This window comes from Ursus americanus, chromosome 12 (assembly GCF_024610735.1).
Source record: "Ursus americanus isolate L20-20 chromosome 12, mUrsAme1.1.p, whole genome shotgun sequence".
NCBI lineage: Eukaryota > Metazoa > Chordata > Mammalia > Carnivora > Ursidae > Ursus > Ursus americanus.
The window spans coordinates 63,058,277-63,078,275 of record NC_142138.1 but is presented as its reverse complement, the minus strand read 5'-3'; the positions used below and the strand labels follow the sequence as shown (position 1 = coordinate 63,078,275).

The window sequence follows — 19,999 nt, the reverse complement described above, 5'->3', positions numbered from 1 at the left end:
ATAGTCTTCCTTGTCCACCTACCAGTGGGACTCTCCCCTAAAATAGGTAAAGAGTGGCCTCTCTCCCTGATGTTGGCAGCTCCTGTGGTCACCAACTGGAGAGCTTCTCAGTCACTTGGATGTGATTAGAGGAAAATTTAGGTAGGCAGGGCTCAGCAGCTGCCACACAATATGGAAAAATGCTGGCCAACCCCACAGCCGACCACCAAGGCTGCCTGCAATAGCACAGCCTCACCCCTGGGTGTAATCCCTTTGAACACTTTGTGGCCAGGTTTTGGGTGGGCACGGGAATGCATCATAGCATCACCACAATCCATATGGGGATAAGAGGGTGGAGAGTGGGAGTCAGGGAGAGGCGGGACTGGGCAGGCTAACTCCTTGAGTATGTCTTTTTAAACAACTTTAGCAGCATGGCCCAATGAGGTAAGCCTTTTTCTGGAGCCTCAGCTGTGGCATAACCACGAAACAGGATCTGGTAGCATTAGTACATGGGCGACATGCGAAGGAGGGCTGCTTATGATGTTTCTGGATACTCCAAAATACTTTGAAAATATTTTGAATATTATTTGCAAAGCTGTTTCTTGACCCATCTGCCAACTGGCACCCTTGGGCATCTCATCAGCAAGCCACCTATTTTCTCTCTCCTGTGACCAAACTTAGCTGTCTTCTGTGCTATATAAAAGCCTCTCCTCACTCTCCTTAGCAGTGTGCTGGGGGAAGGTGGCTAGCCAGGGAAGTTTGCCCAGCCCTCTTCTGGGTGACTTCACTTCAATTTTTATGTTTCCTATAGATGCTGACTACTCTGGGGTGCCCCACCTGCCCCCTTCTTCTTTCTCCTTAACTTCTTCCTATTTCTCTTTATCCTCTTCTGTCTCCATCCCTCAATTTGTTTCGTCCTCTGTTTCTCTCCCCTCCATTAAGCTCAGCATAGCAGATAAGAAGGCAAGGCAAAGATTGGGATAAAGAGCACATCTTCTAGTTCCTCTCCTCCCTACTAAACCAATGACAAAACCAACTCCATTTAATCAACACACGTCCTGTACTAGGGTCTAAGCTAGGAGCTCCATATTGATGCCTCACCTTCTTTCTCACTTCTGGCCTGTAAGGTAGTTACCATATTATCAGCATTTTGATGAGGAAGAAATGAAAAGAACAAAAAAAGTTAAATTAACACACTATCACACGGCTAGTAAGTCCTAGAGCCAAGATTTAAATCCTAGCAATCTGACTTGATAAGCTTACACACTTAAACACTGTATTGTACTTTCAAGACTTTACACACTTTTTCAGGTCATAGCACACGCAAAATGTGGTGATGCTCGTCCAGCCCAGGGGTAAACTGGAAGAGATTTGGACTTAGTGGAAAAACAAAACAAAACGTTCTTTTGTTTTATTTATATACTACTACTACTATTACTAAAGCAAGATAATAGAAAAGTTATCAATATTGCATTGTATAAATCTTTCAAATAAATAAAATATTTTTAGATTTTTTGAATGAGAATGTTGTACTTGCTTCTAAAACTATAGCTTTTGAAACAACGACATGCAATGCCTGGTGAAGGGTTTAACTGATCTCTTCTTGATGGTCACAGTCGATCAGAGACTTTGCTTGGACACGTGGATGGTGGCAAATGACAAGGCAACAGTCATTGCTTTTCCTTTGATTGATAAGCAGTCTTTTCTTACCACTGAACAGAATTTAGGAAATCTAATTTCTAAATTGTCCTTCAAGGGTGTGAGCCTTCTTTCAGTCCTAATGACTATTACTTTCGTTTTCATCGACAAATGTAATATACTTAAGATAATTTGAATAGATTTCAAATTCAATCAAAGTTTTCCATATTATGTATTTCAAAATAATAATGAAGCATTTCCTTAGGGATACACAGGTAGAACTCTACTGGTCTTACCATTTTTTTCTGAAGATTTAAATCATAAAATCTCTAGCAGGCCACTTCAACCTCCTTTTTAAGGTTGAATTTTTATCTTTAAATTGACAAACTTTGTCTTTAGGAAAGCCTAATACCAGATCATGTTAATAATACTGATTATGATGATGATGAACATGATAAAAAATAGCAATCATGCATTCATTCCATTGGTGTTAGTAGACAATATGAACATGAGAGTATATTAAGTCAAAACAAACAAACAAAAACAACCCAAAACCCTGAATATTTTACAGAGTGTCACAAACTAAAAACATCACTGATGACAAACTAGCCTGGACTGTAGTCGTAGTCACACCAACTGAGAAGACCCGGTGAGGAAGTCAGGGGAGCAGCCTCTCTCTCTCTAGCTGTCATGCTTGCTGACATCTTACGCAGAAAATAATTGTTATAAAATACAAGAAGTTTATAGAGAGAGCAATTACTTTCAGATATAATATTAACCACTGCACAACTTTAAATGGTTGTAGAAAACATGTAGAAAGCTTTATCGCCACAAAAAATGTATGTCTGTTATGACACATCGGTGGCTGTCACATACTGACTGAAAGCATCATGATGTTTTATCAGACACCCACATCTCTCTGTCTGTTTTTTCTTTCCCTCCAAAAGAACACAGGGCCCGTGGGTGGGGAGTTGGTAAGGCACCCAGGGAAGCAGTCATGAAGAATCTTGTATTTCTGCTGTAGCTTGAGGCTGATTGGTCAAGGAAGTTTAACAGCACAGAGGCATTGGCTTTGCAAAATGATCCCAAGCTATCCTATAGAGCAAGCACAATGGAGGGACAGTGGAGAATGGGAGGGCTTGAACACATAGGTAGACTGGTCTTGGGAGAAAGGCTCCCAAGAAATTTGGGATCAAATTAGAAAGGACTTGGAAGAACTGGGGGGCTACATCTTCCAAGGAAGTTGGATACGAAGGTTCACATCAACTTGAGCATGTAGCTATGGACGCAAGTGTTGAGAGAGGGTGACAGGAACTTCCTGGGGGAACTCAGCTGATAGTTAAGATGTCAAACTGGGGGAAATCTGGAGGTAGGGGACCGATATCCAGTATGGAAAACCCTGAGAGATGGGAGTGTGAGGAAATGCTAAGGTAAGTCTGCAGTAAGCTGGAGGTTGAAGGCTGAATGTTCAGGAGCCTGTTCCGGAAGGCGAAACTGAGGGTCAGACTGGAAGAGCCAGGAAGGAGCTGGTCAGCATCAGAACAGGACATGAAGGCAGGAAACACCTGGGATCACATGAGATCAGACAGAGCAGGAGATTAGACCAGGTACCCTAGAAGACAACCGCTGTTTGGGCAAGGCTAAAAACTCAACCACAGTTTGAAGCGCCACCCTGGAGAATTACCTTGCTCTACCCCTTTTCAGCTTAAAAGGGATATAGACTGGTTCCCTAGGTGAAGAAGGGAATTCTCTGGACACAGGTGTAGGCCATCCTTCCCAGCAGGGGAGGAGTTCAAGGAGGTAGGGACAGATTAATCAGGGACAAGGGGGTTAGGGAGAGAAGATAGAGAAGATTCTGTTGGAGACCACTACAGCTGTAGATGGACATAAATGACTTAGGTATGGCTTTAACCCTTCCATTCTTTCTCACCTTCTCTCTATTCATTCTCCAAATCTCTCACCCATCTTCTTCCCCATCCACCCAGTTCTCTACCCCAGCTATCAGGCTATATGATGTATTTTCTGACTACCTAATTACTTTTATGGGGATGAGTTTGTGTGACTGTGTATCAGTATGTATAGGCATTCTTGTAAATTTTTCAATCCCCTCTCATTTGTGTTTATTGCACATACCTCTATTCTAGCAACTATCACATTACATTGTGGTTCTTTAAGGGTCCATACCCTCTCTGGGTTGTGTGCCTTTGAGATCAGTGTCTTTGTCTTACTCATCCTGGTGTTCCCTGAGCCAGTATTAGTCTTGAAATGTTTTTGATTGAATATTAGAAAATTCTTCATGCTCCTGGAACTCTAGCAAAAGCTTGTGCCTCTAAAGATTAAGAGATAGGGGAACTCCACAAAATGGAAAATGGTTAATCTTCTGAAGAATGAATCAAAGGATCACCAGCTTTCAGGATTATAGAAGTTATGCAGAACCACCACCACCATTCCCAGTCCCATCACCCTCACCTCTAAGGTGTCTTTACCAGGTGACTGACAAGATGTGGTAAAGCACAGCATGGCCATGCTCATGTGTCTCATGCTTAACTTGACCAGTTCGGATTCAAGTTTGGGACCAGAGTCAAACATCGGCTTGATTGATTTTAAATCATCTTCTCAAGGGATCAGAATAAAAATGAAAACTTAAAAAAAGGCAAAGAAAAATGAGGATTTACCAAAAGGGGGACTCCTGCTAAGAAGTTTGAAGTACGTTTGTGATGTCATTTTTGATTGAGGTTGCTTTATATACCAAGGTGGATTTCCTTCTCACTTAGTGGTCATTTATAGGAAGCTGTGCTTACGCACTTACAACTAATGGTTTAACTTTGGGTTTAGAGTCTAATATTCTATTTTTCTCCCTCTCTCATTTTCCTTCACTTTCTCCTTCCCTTCTACCAATTTCTGAAAACACATAAAAATATGGTTAAAGGGCTCTTCTTTAGCTCAGTTGAATACCAGTCAATTCAAACTCCTTGGGAGAAATTGTGGGTTTAAATAGTACTAAATAATTTTCTATCTAAATAATATCTACTAAATAATTATCCAGTCAGGATTAATTTTGGCTCCCCACTCTCTCTACATTATTTAAAAAGAGAACTGTCTTTAGCATGCATCTTAAAAAGGTCTCTTTCTTTGATCTTTTTTTTTTCCCTCTCAGATTACAAGGCTTTTGAAGAGGCAGCTGAACACTTCCAACCTTACATCAAATTTTTTGCTACCTTTGACAAAGGGGTAAGTACCTATGAAACCCCAATTTGAATACTTCTGTAGGCACAAAGGATTAAATTTGAACTTTGCAGTAACTTTTTAAAATTTTAGAAACATTTGCCATCCTCCATCCATTAACACTTTCTCCAGAAGTGTTAGAACTACAGCAATAAGTCACTGTTGAATGTGTGATGAATACAAAGATGATTAATTTAGAGGAAGTAAGCCCATTTCTGAAAACAGCCAATGAAAAATGATGACCCCATTTAACCACGTTGAACACTAGGAATAGGCAGGGCATGAGCAGAGTGTGCCTGGACACTGGTCAGTGCTTCCTTGTCTTTAGAGCTATTCTCTACCTTCCCAGGGTTGCATACTCCCGCCTCTGTTGGGTTAGAATGGGGGAAGGATTGGGGAGGACCATTGGTCATCTAAAGCCTGGAGTGTTTCCATAAGTTACCAATTATCTTTAAGAGATGTCATTAACATACTCATCTGCAATTCAATTATTCTTTCTTTCTGGTTGTGGCACGTGCTTTTGTAAGCCAAAGAACATCATATACAAAGGACCTTGAATCAGTGGGTAATTTATTTGGGATCCACTGTGGGTGGAGTACACCACTCTAACTCCAGTTATGACTAAAATGGCTACTATTTATCAAGTGCTTTCCTGTGTGTTGGGTACAACTTGATATTGTATGTATATGACCTCTAATTCTTTAAACAATTTTGGGAGGCAAGAAGCCCCATGTCCCATATCATAAAACAGATTTAGAAAGATTAAGTGATATCCAAAGTTTCCCATGAATTAATGGTAGTGCTGAGATCCCAGTCTATGCCCTGGTCTAAAAACTCTGGATTGAAAATAATCCAGAAGAGAGTCTATAATCTGAGTAATATAATCTAAACCTGAAGAAAATTTACCTTAATTGGATGGATTAGAGTCAAGAGAGATCTTGAGCAAGAATACCGAGAGCAATAATAACTATCACCTGTTAAGTACTTTTTACATGCTAGGCTTTGTGCTGAGATCTTTACATAGCTCTTTTAGTCATCTCAACGTGCCTATAAAGGACGCATTAGTATTCTCAATCTACAGAGAATGAACCAAGGCACCGAGAGATTAAGTGACTCGCCCATGGTCATATAGTGAGTGAGTAGTAAAGCTTGATATAATCTCAGGTCAGCCTGACTTCAAAGTCAAGTGCTCTATACTGCTGTACCCCAGAGCCAGGAAAATACATGTGAAGTGCTTAGCTGCATCTGGCACCTGGTAAGCATTCAGTAAATGTAGCTAGTCCTCTTGTGCATAAAAGGCAGCCATCGAAGCCCAGGAGAATGGAGGTTGGGCAAGAACTTTAGCACAGAAGGGGAGGTACAGGGAAGCTTAAACTGAGTACATCACTGATGTTCCGTTATGACAGGCCAGCAGTGGCTGAGGTGGCTCCTGGGTGTAAGAACTCATCTGAGAGAACATAGCCAGGCAGACAGGCTTGGCCAAGCAACAAAGCCTCAGTTCTTCGAAGGCTGGCCCAATGCTGAGTTCAGGGTAGTATCTGTTTTCAGACCTGCTTCCCAGCCCAACCATATGGCTTCGTGTCCGTGGCCCATAAAGAAGGTGAGGTCAGGCTATAATTAAAAACTCAGAAGCCTCTTCCCTCAAAACTCTGTAAGTCACTGAGTCATAAGTGTCCCCATTCATGTAACCTTGTGGGATTTTATAACATTTAAAAGGAGGAAGACACACTCTCTAGCTCTACGTGGAAAGAAGAGCCGTCACAGTCTGAGGACGCAGTGCCATTTAGGACTTGAAAATTGCATCCATTAGCTGTGGGGGAGCGAGGGAGCCAGAGCCCAAGGAAGCCTCAGTGGTGTCCAGCAGGGGGCGCTGGCGCAGAAGAGGGAGCCGGAAAAAGCTTTTGTTGAGACTTAGGGAATCCCGGAGGGACCAGGGGTAGGGGAGGTGCTTTGTGGAGGTGTGAAGTCAGAAGAGGCCAGGGCCAAAGAGGCACTAATACAGTCCCAAAGATGAAAAGCCAACTGGCAGACGTGGAGATGACAAGAGGACTTGGTCACTGTTGAGGTGGAGGAGAGAAAGCCAAGAGAAGGCTCAAAAATAACAAGATTGCAAGTCTCCTCTTTGAGACAGCAAAGATTTTGAAGCTCCTGAAAACATTAGGGAATCTAGGAAAAGCATCTACTGAGGAACAGATGATGGGGTTGATGAGTTCTCTTTCTCCAAGTGGGGAAGACGTACAACTAGAAGTATCTTTCATTTATTTATTCATTTGCTCATTCAGAGAATATTTATTGAGTGCCTTTTATGTGCCAGAAGCGCTTCTAGATGCCAGAGACACTACACGGAGCAAAACAGATTCCTGCCCCTGTGGGATTTAGAGTTTAGTGCAGTGGGGGAGGGGCAAGGAGAAGATGGGAAGACAGAAAGTAAGTAAACAAACCAATAAATATGTTGTATTCAATGTATTATATGAGTCAGAGAATCTGCTGATGTAGATTTGGGAGTTAGTAGTTTCCAACCACTGTAGTGGTCTCCCCCAAAAAGCTTTTAAAATCATGAATTCCTGGGCCCCACAGGTAGGATTTTTTTTTTTTTAATGTTGTGACCAGGCCCAGGAACATGCACTTCCAGAGAGCTCCCTGGGGAGTTCTACCTGGCCTGTGGGTTTGGGACCAGCACTGATCGATGCCTACCGATCCTAAACCAAGCCACAACATCTCTGAATCAAATGGAACCAGAGAGCCAGAGGACTAAAGATGGCATGCTTACTGGCCAAGTTACAACTGAAAAAAAATGAAGGAAAGGCCTTTTCTGGGATATAGGCTGAGGGCACTCCATGGTGGTGGCAGGGAATAATGAATAGGCCTCCAGAAATTTTTTTTCGGGTTTCCCAGGACTTAAACTTAAGAATATCACAATCCAACTTTACATTCGTGGTCTTAACATTGCACACCCAGACACTGGCATTCAAGGACCACACACTCACACACACTCACACACACACACACACACACACACACACACACACACATCAGAAGCTGAGAATGAAAAGAGACCCCTATTCAAGGTGATAGTTTAGAACACTCCACTGCCTGGGTTTCGATTCAGGCTCTATCCCCTCCACATATGAGAGCCTGACAAACTGCATACACAGATTGGGCCTCTGGTTCATTATCTGTAAATTAAGTAATGGTGATGGTTCTTACTTCAGCAAGCCAAGTGAGGGTGCGTGACAGCACCGGTTGCCCTAGCTCCTGACCCAGAGTGAGCACTCCGCGAACTTACTACTATTACTGTTTTCCTTCATCTGGTCACTCCCTACTTCCTTTAAGCAGTTTCCTGATTCCTAAAATATGTAGTCAGTGAAGTCAGAAATCCAGAATCCAGTGTCATTTTAAGCCCATTCTATGATGGGCCAGCTTTGTGAAGAACAGTGTGAAAACCCAGACACCGGTGGTGTGGTTGTTGGTTCCTTCCCACGTTCCCACCGCGTCATCCACACCACCCCCACCCTGCCGAAGAGGAGGGAAAGGAAGAAAAAAACCCACACTTTCCTGTCCCTTAAAACCAAATCAACATGGTGATAAAATCTCTTTTGACTGACTGTAGCTCTTAACATGGCCTGTTTTCTTGAGCTCTGGATAGGATGCTGGAGGTTCTTTCCCCGAAGTCCTGTAAGAAATGTCTTTTGGAATATAGTGACCTGGAATTCATAGCAGTTGATGACAAAAGCCATAGGGACACCAGTGTTTGCTCAGAATGGCCTTCCTTGTGTAACGGCTTATGTAATACCCAGTTCCTCCCCCTCCCCAATTAGTCACGGCTGCCCTGGGCCTCTGCTCCGTGGGTTACCACCACAGGCCGTCAGCTCTTAGGCAATTCTCCTTTAGTTTCAAGGGAACCACTGTTCATCCCTGTGCTTTCTTGGACCACAGCTCAAACGAGAAAAGAATGGCATTTGGTTTTCTACAAAGCGTTGCACATTCCAAGCCTCTCAAATCATTTCACAAAAAGAGGTTTGAGCTCAGCAGCTCTACAGGCAAACACAGCAACCATTCTGCTCCAGCAGCAGACTCTGTGGCCACTTTAATCAAGAGAGCAGATGTCTTCCAGGCTGCAGGCTGGCCCCCCAAGCTTTTTATCTGGTAGAGGGTGAGCAGCTCCTTCTAGTTTACTGGGTACTATCCTAGTTCTTGCACTAAGAATCTGAACCCTGGGAAAACCCTCCACTCTGGACAAAGCAGAATGGTTGGTCACCTTCTGACTGGTAACAAAGCAGGCAGCTCCCAGAGTCCAAGAAACCATCAGACAAGCCAGTACTCAGAAATAACCCTGGGGCCAGCGCTTCAACCTAAATCACAAGTCGGGGTTGGGAGCTGATCGAGGACAGATTAATGGGTTGATCTCTGATTTGGAGTACTTGTATGCTTTAAATGGTTTCTGTCAATTGCCTGTGCTATCAAAATTGGTTCAATTAAATCCACGCATCTCAGAACACTGAGCTTGCTCTCTTGACATTTGTTTCTTCCTCCAGCCCTGGCACATACAGTGGAGTGATGATGGTTGTACAATTAGATTCCACACTTTTCATTCCTACTGCTCCTGCTTGGACCTCATTTGCCAGAGAGGGTTTTTCCTTCTTATCTGTCCTTCTTTGATTGGTCAAGCTAGGGCTCAGGCACTGAGTTTCTACCACTTCAACATTTAAGTTAAAATTGTAGGTAGATTCTCCTGTCTTTGCCAGAAAACACACGCACTCCTTATAGATGGGCAACTCTAGACTAGCATTCAAGGAAACTATTGTCGTATTTCTAATTGTTACAGGTTGCAAAGAAATTGTCCTTGAAGATGAATGAGGTTGACTTCTACGAGCCATTTATGGATGAGCCCACTGCCATCCCTGACAAACCTTACACAGAAGAGGAGATTGTGGAGTTTGTGAAGGAACACCAAAGGTGCCCCAGATGGCATGCAAGGGATGGTGGGTGGGTGAGGGGGGTTGGTCCAGGGTCTGGGGGATGGAGAAGAACCTCTTAGTCCTAACATTTTTAGGCCTCCCAAGACCAACAACCTGGAGTTACTACTCCAGCAGAACGGAAATCAGTAGAATGGCTTTGTTGGTCATTGATCAGTTGGGCAGTGATATTGCTACCTTTTCTGAATATGGGCCTACACTTGCAAACAAAGTAGACCCACTCCCCACAATCAGCAAATTCCCTCCAAGTCAGAGTAAGTTACAAGTCAAATTCTACAATAGTAACAATAGAGATTTAGTGCCGGCCTATTATATGCCAAATACCATGCTAGGTGCTTATGGAAGCTATTTTATCTAATATTCAACATTATGGAGTATTATTATCCCAGTGTTACAGATCAAAGAATTGGGCTCAGAGTAGTTAAATAACTTAGCCATGGATGAACGTTTTATACATAGAACTTCTGGGAGAGGAATATTTGATACCACTTAGAATAGCTCTAGCATGGATCTGCGAACTTCTTCCGTAAGGGGCCAGAGAATAAATATTTCAGGTTCTGTGGGCCAGATGGTTTCTGTTGCAATACTCAACTCTGCTGTTGTAGTGTGAAAGCAGCTGTGGACAGTATGTAAGCAAATGGGTATGGCTGTATCCCAATAAAAGTTTATTTCTAAACACAGGAGGCACTGGCTGGATTTGGCCCACCGGCTATGGTTCGCTGACCCCTGTTCTTGAGGGAGGGACAATATTGAAACATGGAACGTGGTAGTGGGTCCACTACCTCACCACGCCACCCACCCTCTCCAACACATGCTCACATATGTCCTCTGAACCTGGAGCACTATGATTCCATCACCTGGTTGTCCTGGTCACCATAGGGAGGCAGCATTTGAAGAAGCAAATCTCAATGTGTCTAACACAATTTGCCAATTCAGAAAGAAATAAAACCATGAGCAAAATATCATTTTACCTGTTCCTCCAAACATCCCTAAAGAGCTTTTGAATGGTAGTCCTGATGATAAGACAATGCAGTCCTGGGCTGGGAAAACCAAGACTTCTGTTTTCTCTCCCAGATTTCCTCATTCTGGGCCTGCTCTGGGCTCTCAGGAGTGGCCCCTGTCTATGAGGAAGGAAATGGCTTCTTGCCCTAGGAATAAGCTGACCCTGCACCCTCTGACTCATTTTTTGTAATAGACTTTATTTATTTGTTTATTTACTTACTTATTTATTTATTTAGCTCCACACTTACTGTGGAGCCCAACACAGGGCTTGAACGCATGACTATGAGATTAAGACCTGAGCTGAGATCAAGAGTTGAATGCTAATTGACTGAGTCACCCAGGAACCCCTCTAATAAGCTTTATATAATCCTTGGATCAAATGGGTCTGTGAAAAGGCTAGGAGCTTCAGGCCCAGCTCCCTGTGTGATGCAGCAGGGTAGAACATCTCCATCTCCTTAGGGGGGATTTCTAGAGCTCTTCGTACCCTTGCAAATGAACCACCCTCTCATTTTACGTTTCCCTATGCTGAGGCTGCGGTGTCTGCCTTGGTAATCCCTACTCAAGGAAGCTTATCTTTGTTTTTTTCAGACCCACCCTACGTCGCCTCCGTCCAGAAGATATGTTTGAAACATGGGTAAGAAATGGCAAACTCTTCCTGCCTTGTAGACACCAGTATATTGCCCAAGAGAAGTACCCCTTTGAGTCCCCAAATTTAAACCACACTTTATTTTGCTGAAGTGGATGTCTAGATGGTGGAGTATTTGAAGCATGGACAGCATCACGCTCAACTGAAGCCCAGTTCTCTGTGGATCTAATTTAAGCCTCTTTGGTGCTACCCACAAGGCAAAATTACTCCATCTTTGAGTTCATTTCCCACAGTGACTACTGACTTCTGCTCACTGACTACCAGAGGCCCAGGGTAGCATAATGGAAGGAGCTAAGGCTGTGGAGTCATAGAGACTTGGGTTCACATCCAGAATCGGCTGGCTCTGCATCCTCTATCAAGTCATGTCGTCTTTCTGAGCTTTAGTTAGGTTCTGCTTCTCCAATCAGGGCTTTTTGGTGAGGATGAGTGGTTGCGAAGAGCCCAGAACCTGGTAGGTGTTTGGTCAATCAATGGTAGCTATTTTCATAAATATCAACTCAAGGCACTGGAAGGCACTGAGTCACATTATCCCTTAGGTCTACGCCATAGACGATGTGTCAGGCAGGTCAAACAGTATAGAAAGAGGGCCATGGACATACAGCCTCCCATCCCACACCAGCTTTATACAAATTCCATAACCAATAACAACCAAAGTCTGTGGAGCATTTTTCAAAGCATTTCATGTATCCTTCTAACCTGGATGTCTCAAGAGTTCTAAAAAGTGATGTAGAACAAGTATTATTTAACCTCATTTTACATGAGGAAACTGGTGATCATACAGATTAAGTTAATTACTTAAGGATACATAACTAATAAGCATTAGATCTTGGGATTTAAATTTCCATCATTTGGAGCCAATTCTCATGTTTTCTTCACTATAGTTCCCCAGAGTAAGCCATATCCCCATGAGGCACCATTTTGTCAAGGGCCAGAGAGGGAGAAGAAAGGAATTAACACGGAAGCGTTTATTTATTTATTCTTTGATTCAGAGTCTAAAATGACAGATGAACAGAACCATGAAGTAACTTAACAGTTGATGTCTTACTGGCTGGTAACTTCTTTGTACGTCCGAAGGCAGAACAAACATTTCATAAGACACTGAAGAGCAAGTAATCCAGTCTGGAGCAGTGGACTATTGAAGAACAACCCAACACAATGGCAACATATTTTCCTAACACTTAAACCTTCCAAAAATTTAATCTTTAAAAGGTCTTGTTACTATATTTAAAAAGAATGTAGCAGTGCTTTAAAAATAATATTCCTTTAAAAAATATCATTACCTTTTACTTAGAATTATTTCAGACTTACAAAAAATAATGTAAAGAATTCCATGATCTCTTTACCAGATTCTCCAAATGTTAACATTTTATCTTCTTTGCTTGATCACATACTTCTTGACAGATAGTGGATATAAACATTTTTCCCCTGAATTATTTGAGAGTAAGTAGCAGATGCAACTCCCCTTACCCCTACGTACTTCAGGTGTTTTCTAAAAACAAGAATGTGTCTCATAACCACAGTATACTTATCAAAATCAGGAAATTAGTATAACTCAAATTCATCTACGGACCTTATTCAAATTGACTAGTATCCCACTAATGTCCTTTACCGCACAAGAAAAAAATTTTTTTTCCTGGCCCAGGATCTGATCTTGGATCTCACAACTGTAGTGTGTTGTTATGTTTCTTTAGTCTTTAATCTGGGATAAGTTCTTGGTCTTTCTTTGTCTTTCATGACACAGGGTACCATTTTAAATTGAGAGTGATTATCACTGTTCTGTTCTGCTATGTCTCTGTTCTTCGTTCTTTTTATTTTCTTCATCCCTAAGAGAGGCCTTTCCTTCAGGCCTTTTCTTATTGACACAGCAATATCACATTCGAGAGACCATATGCCATGGCATGAGAACATGTGTCCTGCCCCCTCCCCCTGACCACAAACACCCCTTGTCCCCCACAATGCCCGGCAGAAATGCTCCCTCTCATATATCACAGGCAGATGTTCAGAAAGAAGTTCACTCTCTGGATTCACTGGAACTCATTCTCTGCTTCCTTTTCACCTAAGGAAAAAGAAAAGTTACAGTCTTTTGCTATAATATAACAATGATGGCTTATATCTTCCACATTAGTATATATTCAATTGTTTCCTAATCAGGAAAGGGCTGTGAATTAAATTTAACCTGGTAGAGAAAAGGGCAGCTAGACTGGTTTACTTCCTTCCTGCCCATCATCACGGAATACTCACGTGACTTCCCCAGAAGCTGTAACCAGACCTAACCAGTCCCAAGTCTCCAACTAGGGAGGGAAGGCAGGATCGTCTTCCCATCCTTAAAAAAGAGAAGCAGAAATCAATCTGTCAGAGGGATCTCTGGGGAGCCACTTCCCATGTGCCTTCCCTGTCTACCTTCGTCACCTAGGAAAGCACTGCTCCAAAGAGCAGCATCTCCGTGGACCACTTGGCCTCAGCAAATTAAACCACAGAAGCTGGGGAAAGTGACCGGTTATGAACTTGGAAGACTTTATCTTCAACTCCCACTTCCCCAGACATTGCAAAATATTTAAATAAGATAGGAAAACTAAGTTGAGCTAAAGCCATATTGCCCTTTTTCTTTCCCCCATTGTGTGGGTTTCTATAGAGCAAACCATAAAAAACACATACTTGATCATTACTAAAGAAATTGGTGGCTAACCACACTTGCTGTGTGTAAATTGAATAGCTATTTGCTTATTTAGAATATTCAAAGAGCATCAAGGTGGAGCAAGGTGGTCTGGACTGAGCGCTGACCTGTCCTTCCCCTTCAATACTCTACCTTCCAACCAGCTCTCCATCCTGGCAAGTGGTCAGAGTCCTGGGCAAAAGCCTACCGGGATGGGAGTCAGCAGTTCCTTCGGAAAGAACTCCTCTCTGGGGGCAATAACAAAGGAGTACTTCCAAAAGGGGACCAAAAACCTCCAGATAAGCCCCTGGAATGTTCCATTGCACCAGGGAGTCAGCAGTTTTAAGTGCATGTTTTTTTCTCTGCATCACTTCATTCAAGAGAACAAACATTCAACAGAACCTGGAAGGAAACAGAGCAAAACAGGAATAGTGGTAATATATCTGGTTAGTGGGTAACTGATGTGTGGTTTCTTTTTGGTTTCTCTATTTTTTATTTTCTTCAACTAATGTGTAAGATTTTTATCACCATATTCTTTTTTTAAGTGAGTTAAGGCATTAATAAGAACCTATTACATTGCGCTAAGCACGGGAGTTATGAAAATGAACACTGCTGTTGTGTCCATAGGAGTTCAGGGCTGAGCAAACGAAACAGTCTCAAAACATACAACGCCACTCCAGTATGCTCCTACTGTGACAGATGGACATCCAAAGTGAAAGAGAATTCAGAGTAGGGTATTCACCCAAGTAATTCCTAAGTCTTCAGTTCTTTGGGGTTCTGGAGCTCAGTCATTTTACATAAAGGCCCCTTATTGGCCTCCTTTAACTTAAGAGTCACTAATCTGAGTTTGAAACATCTACAAACCCTGCAGGGGACAACAGATTCATTCTGTTGCTATTGGTGATGTCAAGGAAGAAAATTGTTTCTTCTACCCTCTTAGGTTCGGTAGTGAAGGGCTGCAAATTAAACTGACAAAATACAGGTTAGCATGGGCAAAAAACACATTTAATGACCTGTTTATGCAAGGGCGTTTAGAAGGAAATGTGACTCAAGAAAGGGCTTATATGCCATCTTCATTGGAAATGGGAGAGGCAGGAGACACTTCTGGGAGAACTAATGACTTGTTAGAAGGTTGGGGAGAAAGGGAACTTATGGAAAAACAAATGACTTCTTTGGAAAGAGAAATGGGCCTTGGGGAATAGATGGGAGATTTGCAAGGTCTGTGATGTCTGTCTGAGAAGAGAAATTAGAGCTGCTCTTGGGGACGGGTTTATGGCAATTGAGTTCTTTTGGGATTCTCTGTTTTTAGGTAGATAAGGCATTCAGGAATTCATATGGTTTCAGCTCAAAATAATTTTTATGCCACAGTGGCTTATTCTGGACCCCTTCGGTGAGAAAGAAAAAGCACGTGGGGCCAGACAAAACGGGCTTGAATCCCAGTTATGTCACTAGTTCTGTGGCGTTAGGTAAGTCACTTCAATTCTTTAAGCACTAAATAGGAATAAGACTTCCATTTGAGATTTAGAAGTAATGTACTTACAAAGTACTGATACAAAGAACGGCCGTCAGGGGGCAGATCCCATTGTGGCCATTGTAATCGTTGTTATTTTAAGGCATGATCCTTTCCCTCAGAGAGCTTGCCCTCTGGTTGAGAAGGGAAGATTCGTGTTATTAAAAAGATAGTTTCCAAGACAATGTGATCCAAAGACCAAATGGGTGATCTGAAGCAAAGGCTGTGGGTTTCAGAGAAAGCCCCCGGGGGTTTCCGTCCTATGCATGGTCAGCTTGGCTCTTCCTCACCCCTTGCACATCGGATTCTCACTGAGTGACCCTGCTTTATACGCTTGCCCGTGGATTCTTGCTCTGTGAGTTTATTACTGAAAATACCTGGCACCCTGCACGCACCTGCTTCTCTGCAAGTATTCAGTACAGGTTCGTACGCTGGCTCTTTGATCCCAACAAAGAGAAGGACTCTTTGCCTTGATTACAGCCCTCCATCCAGGCACCATCTCAGGCGTGGGGAGTGACAGCCGCGTTATGAGTGGCCTCTTAGCAAACGAATATGGATTCTTAATTCCAAAACCAATTTCCAAATGCATTCTAGAAGGGCACACAGAAATGAAGACTGCTTCACAGAGTTAACACTGCTCACTTCCAGCTGATGGCAGGAGACAGAGACACAGGGCAGCCTAATGAGAACTGATCAGGATATTCTGCTTGGCGATAATAGCAAATGTAAAACAGTGAAACCTCGGACTCCCCTTCTGGTCGCTGTCGGATTTGTGTAATAAACCTGCACACACACACACACGTGCACACGTATAGATCTGTAAAATTCAATTCCCCAGAGCATCTGACCAAGCCCGTGCCCACTCTCTTGTTTTTAATAATAATATTTTCCATTTAATCTCTCAGAATTTTTGGAGGTTTTGTCCATTCAAACTCAAAGGGGAAAAATTAGCATTTAGATAGGATTGCACCAGCATTAAAATCAATTGAAATGGAAACGGGGATCGTGGGAGGGTGGAGACGCCTGGAATTTTTTTCCATAGGATGATTCTGACATGACATCCAGGGTACCCAGTGACTCCCTTTCCCTGTGTCAGCGATAATCTGTATTCACTCAGATTTGTCCCCGGTGCCTCATCCTTACACATCTTCCTCTCCACGTTTTTTTTTGGGAATCACCTCGCTCATAACAGAGCCTCTGCCAAAGCTCCTGCTCTTCCTTCTGGGGGATGAATTGATGCAAAGGAGACACAGGTGTATGGTGCTTTCTGTCCAGGACATAGAACCATGCAATGCCGCTTGCTTGCCCAGAGATGTGAAATACTCTGGATTCTTGGCTTTGCCCCCCCACCCCACCCTGGCCTCCACAGCCACACCCACTTGTCACCGTCACACCCTGAACTTTCCGGAGCTCCCAAATGAATTCTTCCCATAGCCTCCCGCACTCAGAGAAATGCGTTAGAGGCCCTCAGCAAGCCTTGGACTTGAGCAGAAAGGACCCCAAGGAAGGAACCTGGAAGTCACAGCCAGCAAGGCGTCCCCTTACTGACTACAGGGGTTCTTTAGTAGGAGGAGGGTTCACGGAGAAGCCCTAAGCTTGTATAGGATTCTTGTGTGCACAGAACAGACCCACGTCCTAATTTACCTAGAAGATTGCTCTCTGCTGCCAGTCTGGGGACAGTTTCAGGATCCGTCCACAGCATTCAGAAGTTCCTGTAATTGCTGGTTGCTGGTGGTGAATTCTCAAAACACTGACAATTGCATTTACGGAGCTATATTCAGAGTGCTTGTTGCCCTCGGAGCTTCTGATGAACCAGACTCATATTCTTTTTCCTTTCACCTTTTACTGCTGCTCTCCTGGACCCCACAGCCCACAGGAGTGAGGCCCATTCAGTGCTGATGTCTTGTGTGTAGTGGGAGTTTTCCTGTCTCGCAAACCCACGTGTCAAACAGCACGCATTCCTCCCAGTTGCTCATCAATATTTCCTTCCTTACTGTGCGCCCCCCTGTTCCCCTGCCCCCTGTGTTCACTGCCCCTCCGCCGCCTTCCCACTGCCCATTTCCATTCCAGCCTCTGTGTCTGTCCCTGACCTGTTTCTTTCTCTCTCTCTCCACCTGGGAGCGTTAACCTCTGATTCTTCTCTCCTCCAGGAAGATGATTTGAACGGGATCCATATTGTGGCCTTTGCAGAGAGGAGTGACCCAGGTAGGAAATCCCCAATCTGTCCCTTGCCACCTTAAGCAAGATCTGACTTCTCCCTTTTGCCAGCCCTCATTCCTTGCTCTTGCCTCACTTCCTGTCTGCAAGGCCTCTGCAAGATACTGGGCACCCCCTGGTGGTTGCTGGTTAGGTATGACTCCGCTGTCAGTTGTGCACAGGCTAAGACCAGAAATGTGGATGGATCAGAACCTCATTCTAGCCTGCTTAGCTGTCCAAGCTAGGAAGAAGCACTGAGTACTGGGGGGATATAAAAACACCATAACTTTACAGGGTGTGTGTGTGTGTGTGTGTGTGAGAGAGAGAGAGAGAGAGAGAGAGAACTTCTGTCCACATTAAAAGTTTATTTAACAGTATTGTGGTCTAGCCTACATAAATAGCAATCCTACATTACAATTACAACCAACGTATGCTTTGGTTTGTAAAATACGGTGTGTGCTTGGGACACTTAATAGAAAATATTCCCTCAAATAGTGACACCTGGACAAAACTAGCCGTTAATTTCTAAAGTGCAAAATGACCCTATAAATGGATGAGTGGCTCTGTTTTATTTTGGAACCTGGATGACTTTTTCCTGGCCTCAATCTTTTTAGCATCGGTGGAGAGGAAAGTGCAGGAAAAATCAATATTGGTGGCCAGTAAAATGCCAGGTCCCTTTGGCAATGCTCTGTGACAGAAAGGGTCCCCAAAGGGAAAGCATAAGTGGGCATTCTGAGGTGCGTACGGGGAGACCGGGCACGATCGAGACCACACACGTAGAAGGCAAGGAACTTCACTTACGATGGCTCAGGGGCCAGGCCTTGGGCCATGAGGTGCCTGGCCGGGGTCCCCACACCTGACAGCGCCGAGAACCACAAGCACCAAAGCCGCCTGGGGCTGAGTGTAACATGACCTTCGGAAACCCATAATTTCACGGAGCTCGGAGGCGAGCGTGAAGACAGCAGCAGGGTTAGGACCCGCTGGCCCGGGGAACGCAGCACTGTGGTGTTTGCCTGAGATCTCCTGTACACTCATAGGGACAGACAAGGAATCTTCAAGAAGTTGAGCACACTTCCTGAGAGGGCACGAGGAGTTAATGGTAGGTCATGAAGGAGCCCTAGGCGGTCTTGGTCATCAGTACGTACCTGGGCCTTGCACAGCACCGTGACGCATAGTAGGTACTCCATAAACAGCTGTCGGGAGGTGGTCAGATAAGGGGATGACTGACCAAGACTGAACCCCAACACTTCACCGCCGCACCCATTTTTGTTGTTGTTGTTAATACATTATCAGCCTCCATTGTTCTTACAGACAGAAACCTAAATGCTGTTATCATACAGTTTTTAAACTTGAGAGAGAATCCACACGTGATAGTATTCACCTTTTTAAAGTGTGCGAATCGGTGGTAATTTTAGTATATTCACACAGTTGTGCACTACCTAACCCCAGAACATTTTCATCACCTCAGAAGGAAACCCCATGCCCATTGGCAGTCACTCCCATTTCCCCCCCTCCCCCAGCCCCTGGCAGCCACTAGTCTACTTTCTATCTCTATGGATTTGACTATTGTGGACATTTCATGTCAATGGAGTTATGTAATCGGTGGCCTTTTGTGCCTGGCCCCTTTCACTTAGCATAATGTGTTCAAGGTTCCCCCATTATGTTGTGTGTATCAGTAATTCACTCCGTTTTAGGGCCAGTGTTCCATTGTATCAAAATCAAATTGATGCTCCAAATTATCTGAAGGGTTCCTCCTCTTTTGTTTTTATTAACATTTTTGAATGCTCATTGATGTCTCAGTTTTCCCATCATTGACTTGCAGAGTTGGCAAAACTCTTCAAGGATATCTACCCTTTGTCTGAAAAAAAAAAAATGCCAGTATGGTTCTAGCAGTTTCTGGCCACCCCTGTGTCCCCTCAGGGGAAAATAGCGAAGGAAGCCAATTGCCCAGGGTTTACAAGCTACAATCAAACAGAGTCGGATCCCTGGTGTTGTGTGAACAGAGATGAAATTGCCATCAGCAGCAGACTGCTGGCCAGACCCCAGCGGGCTTCCTCCCTCCGCCCCACCTGCCCCCTTCCAGGATTGTGGGGAAGCCTGTCTGGCTCTCTGGAACAATGGAACAAAGAGGCCTCCAAGAAGTTGCAGGAACCTGTTTGACCGAGATTGCTGCC

At 43.8% G+C, this 19,999-nt stretch overlaps 1 protein-coding gene across 1 annotated transcript in view; it reads left to right on the top strand.

Moving 5' to 3' along the window:
• The window catches only part of CASQ2 (calsequestrin 2), a 61,421-nt gene that overhangs the window by 28,918 nt on the left and 12,504 nt on the right, over positions 1-19,999 (top strand). Inside the window, exons 5-8 of the mRNA XM_045801434.2 lie at positions 4,775-4,848; positions 9,668-9,798; positions 11,409-11,454; positions 17,780-17,834. Of these exons, the coding sequence (XP_045657390.1) occupies positions 4,775-4,848; positions 9,668-9,798; positions 11,409-11,454; positions 17,780-17,834 (306 nt within the window). The remainder of the gene's footprint in view (positions 1-4,774; positions 4,849-9,667; positions 9,799-11,408; positions 11,455-17,779; positions 17,835-19,999) is intronic.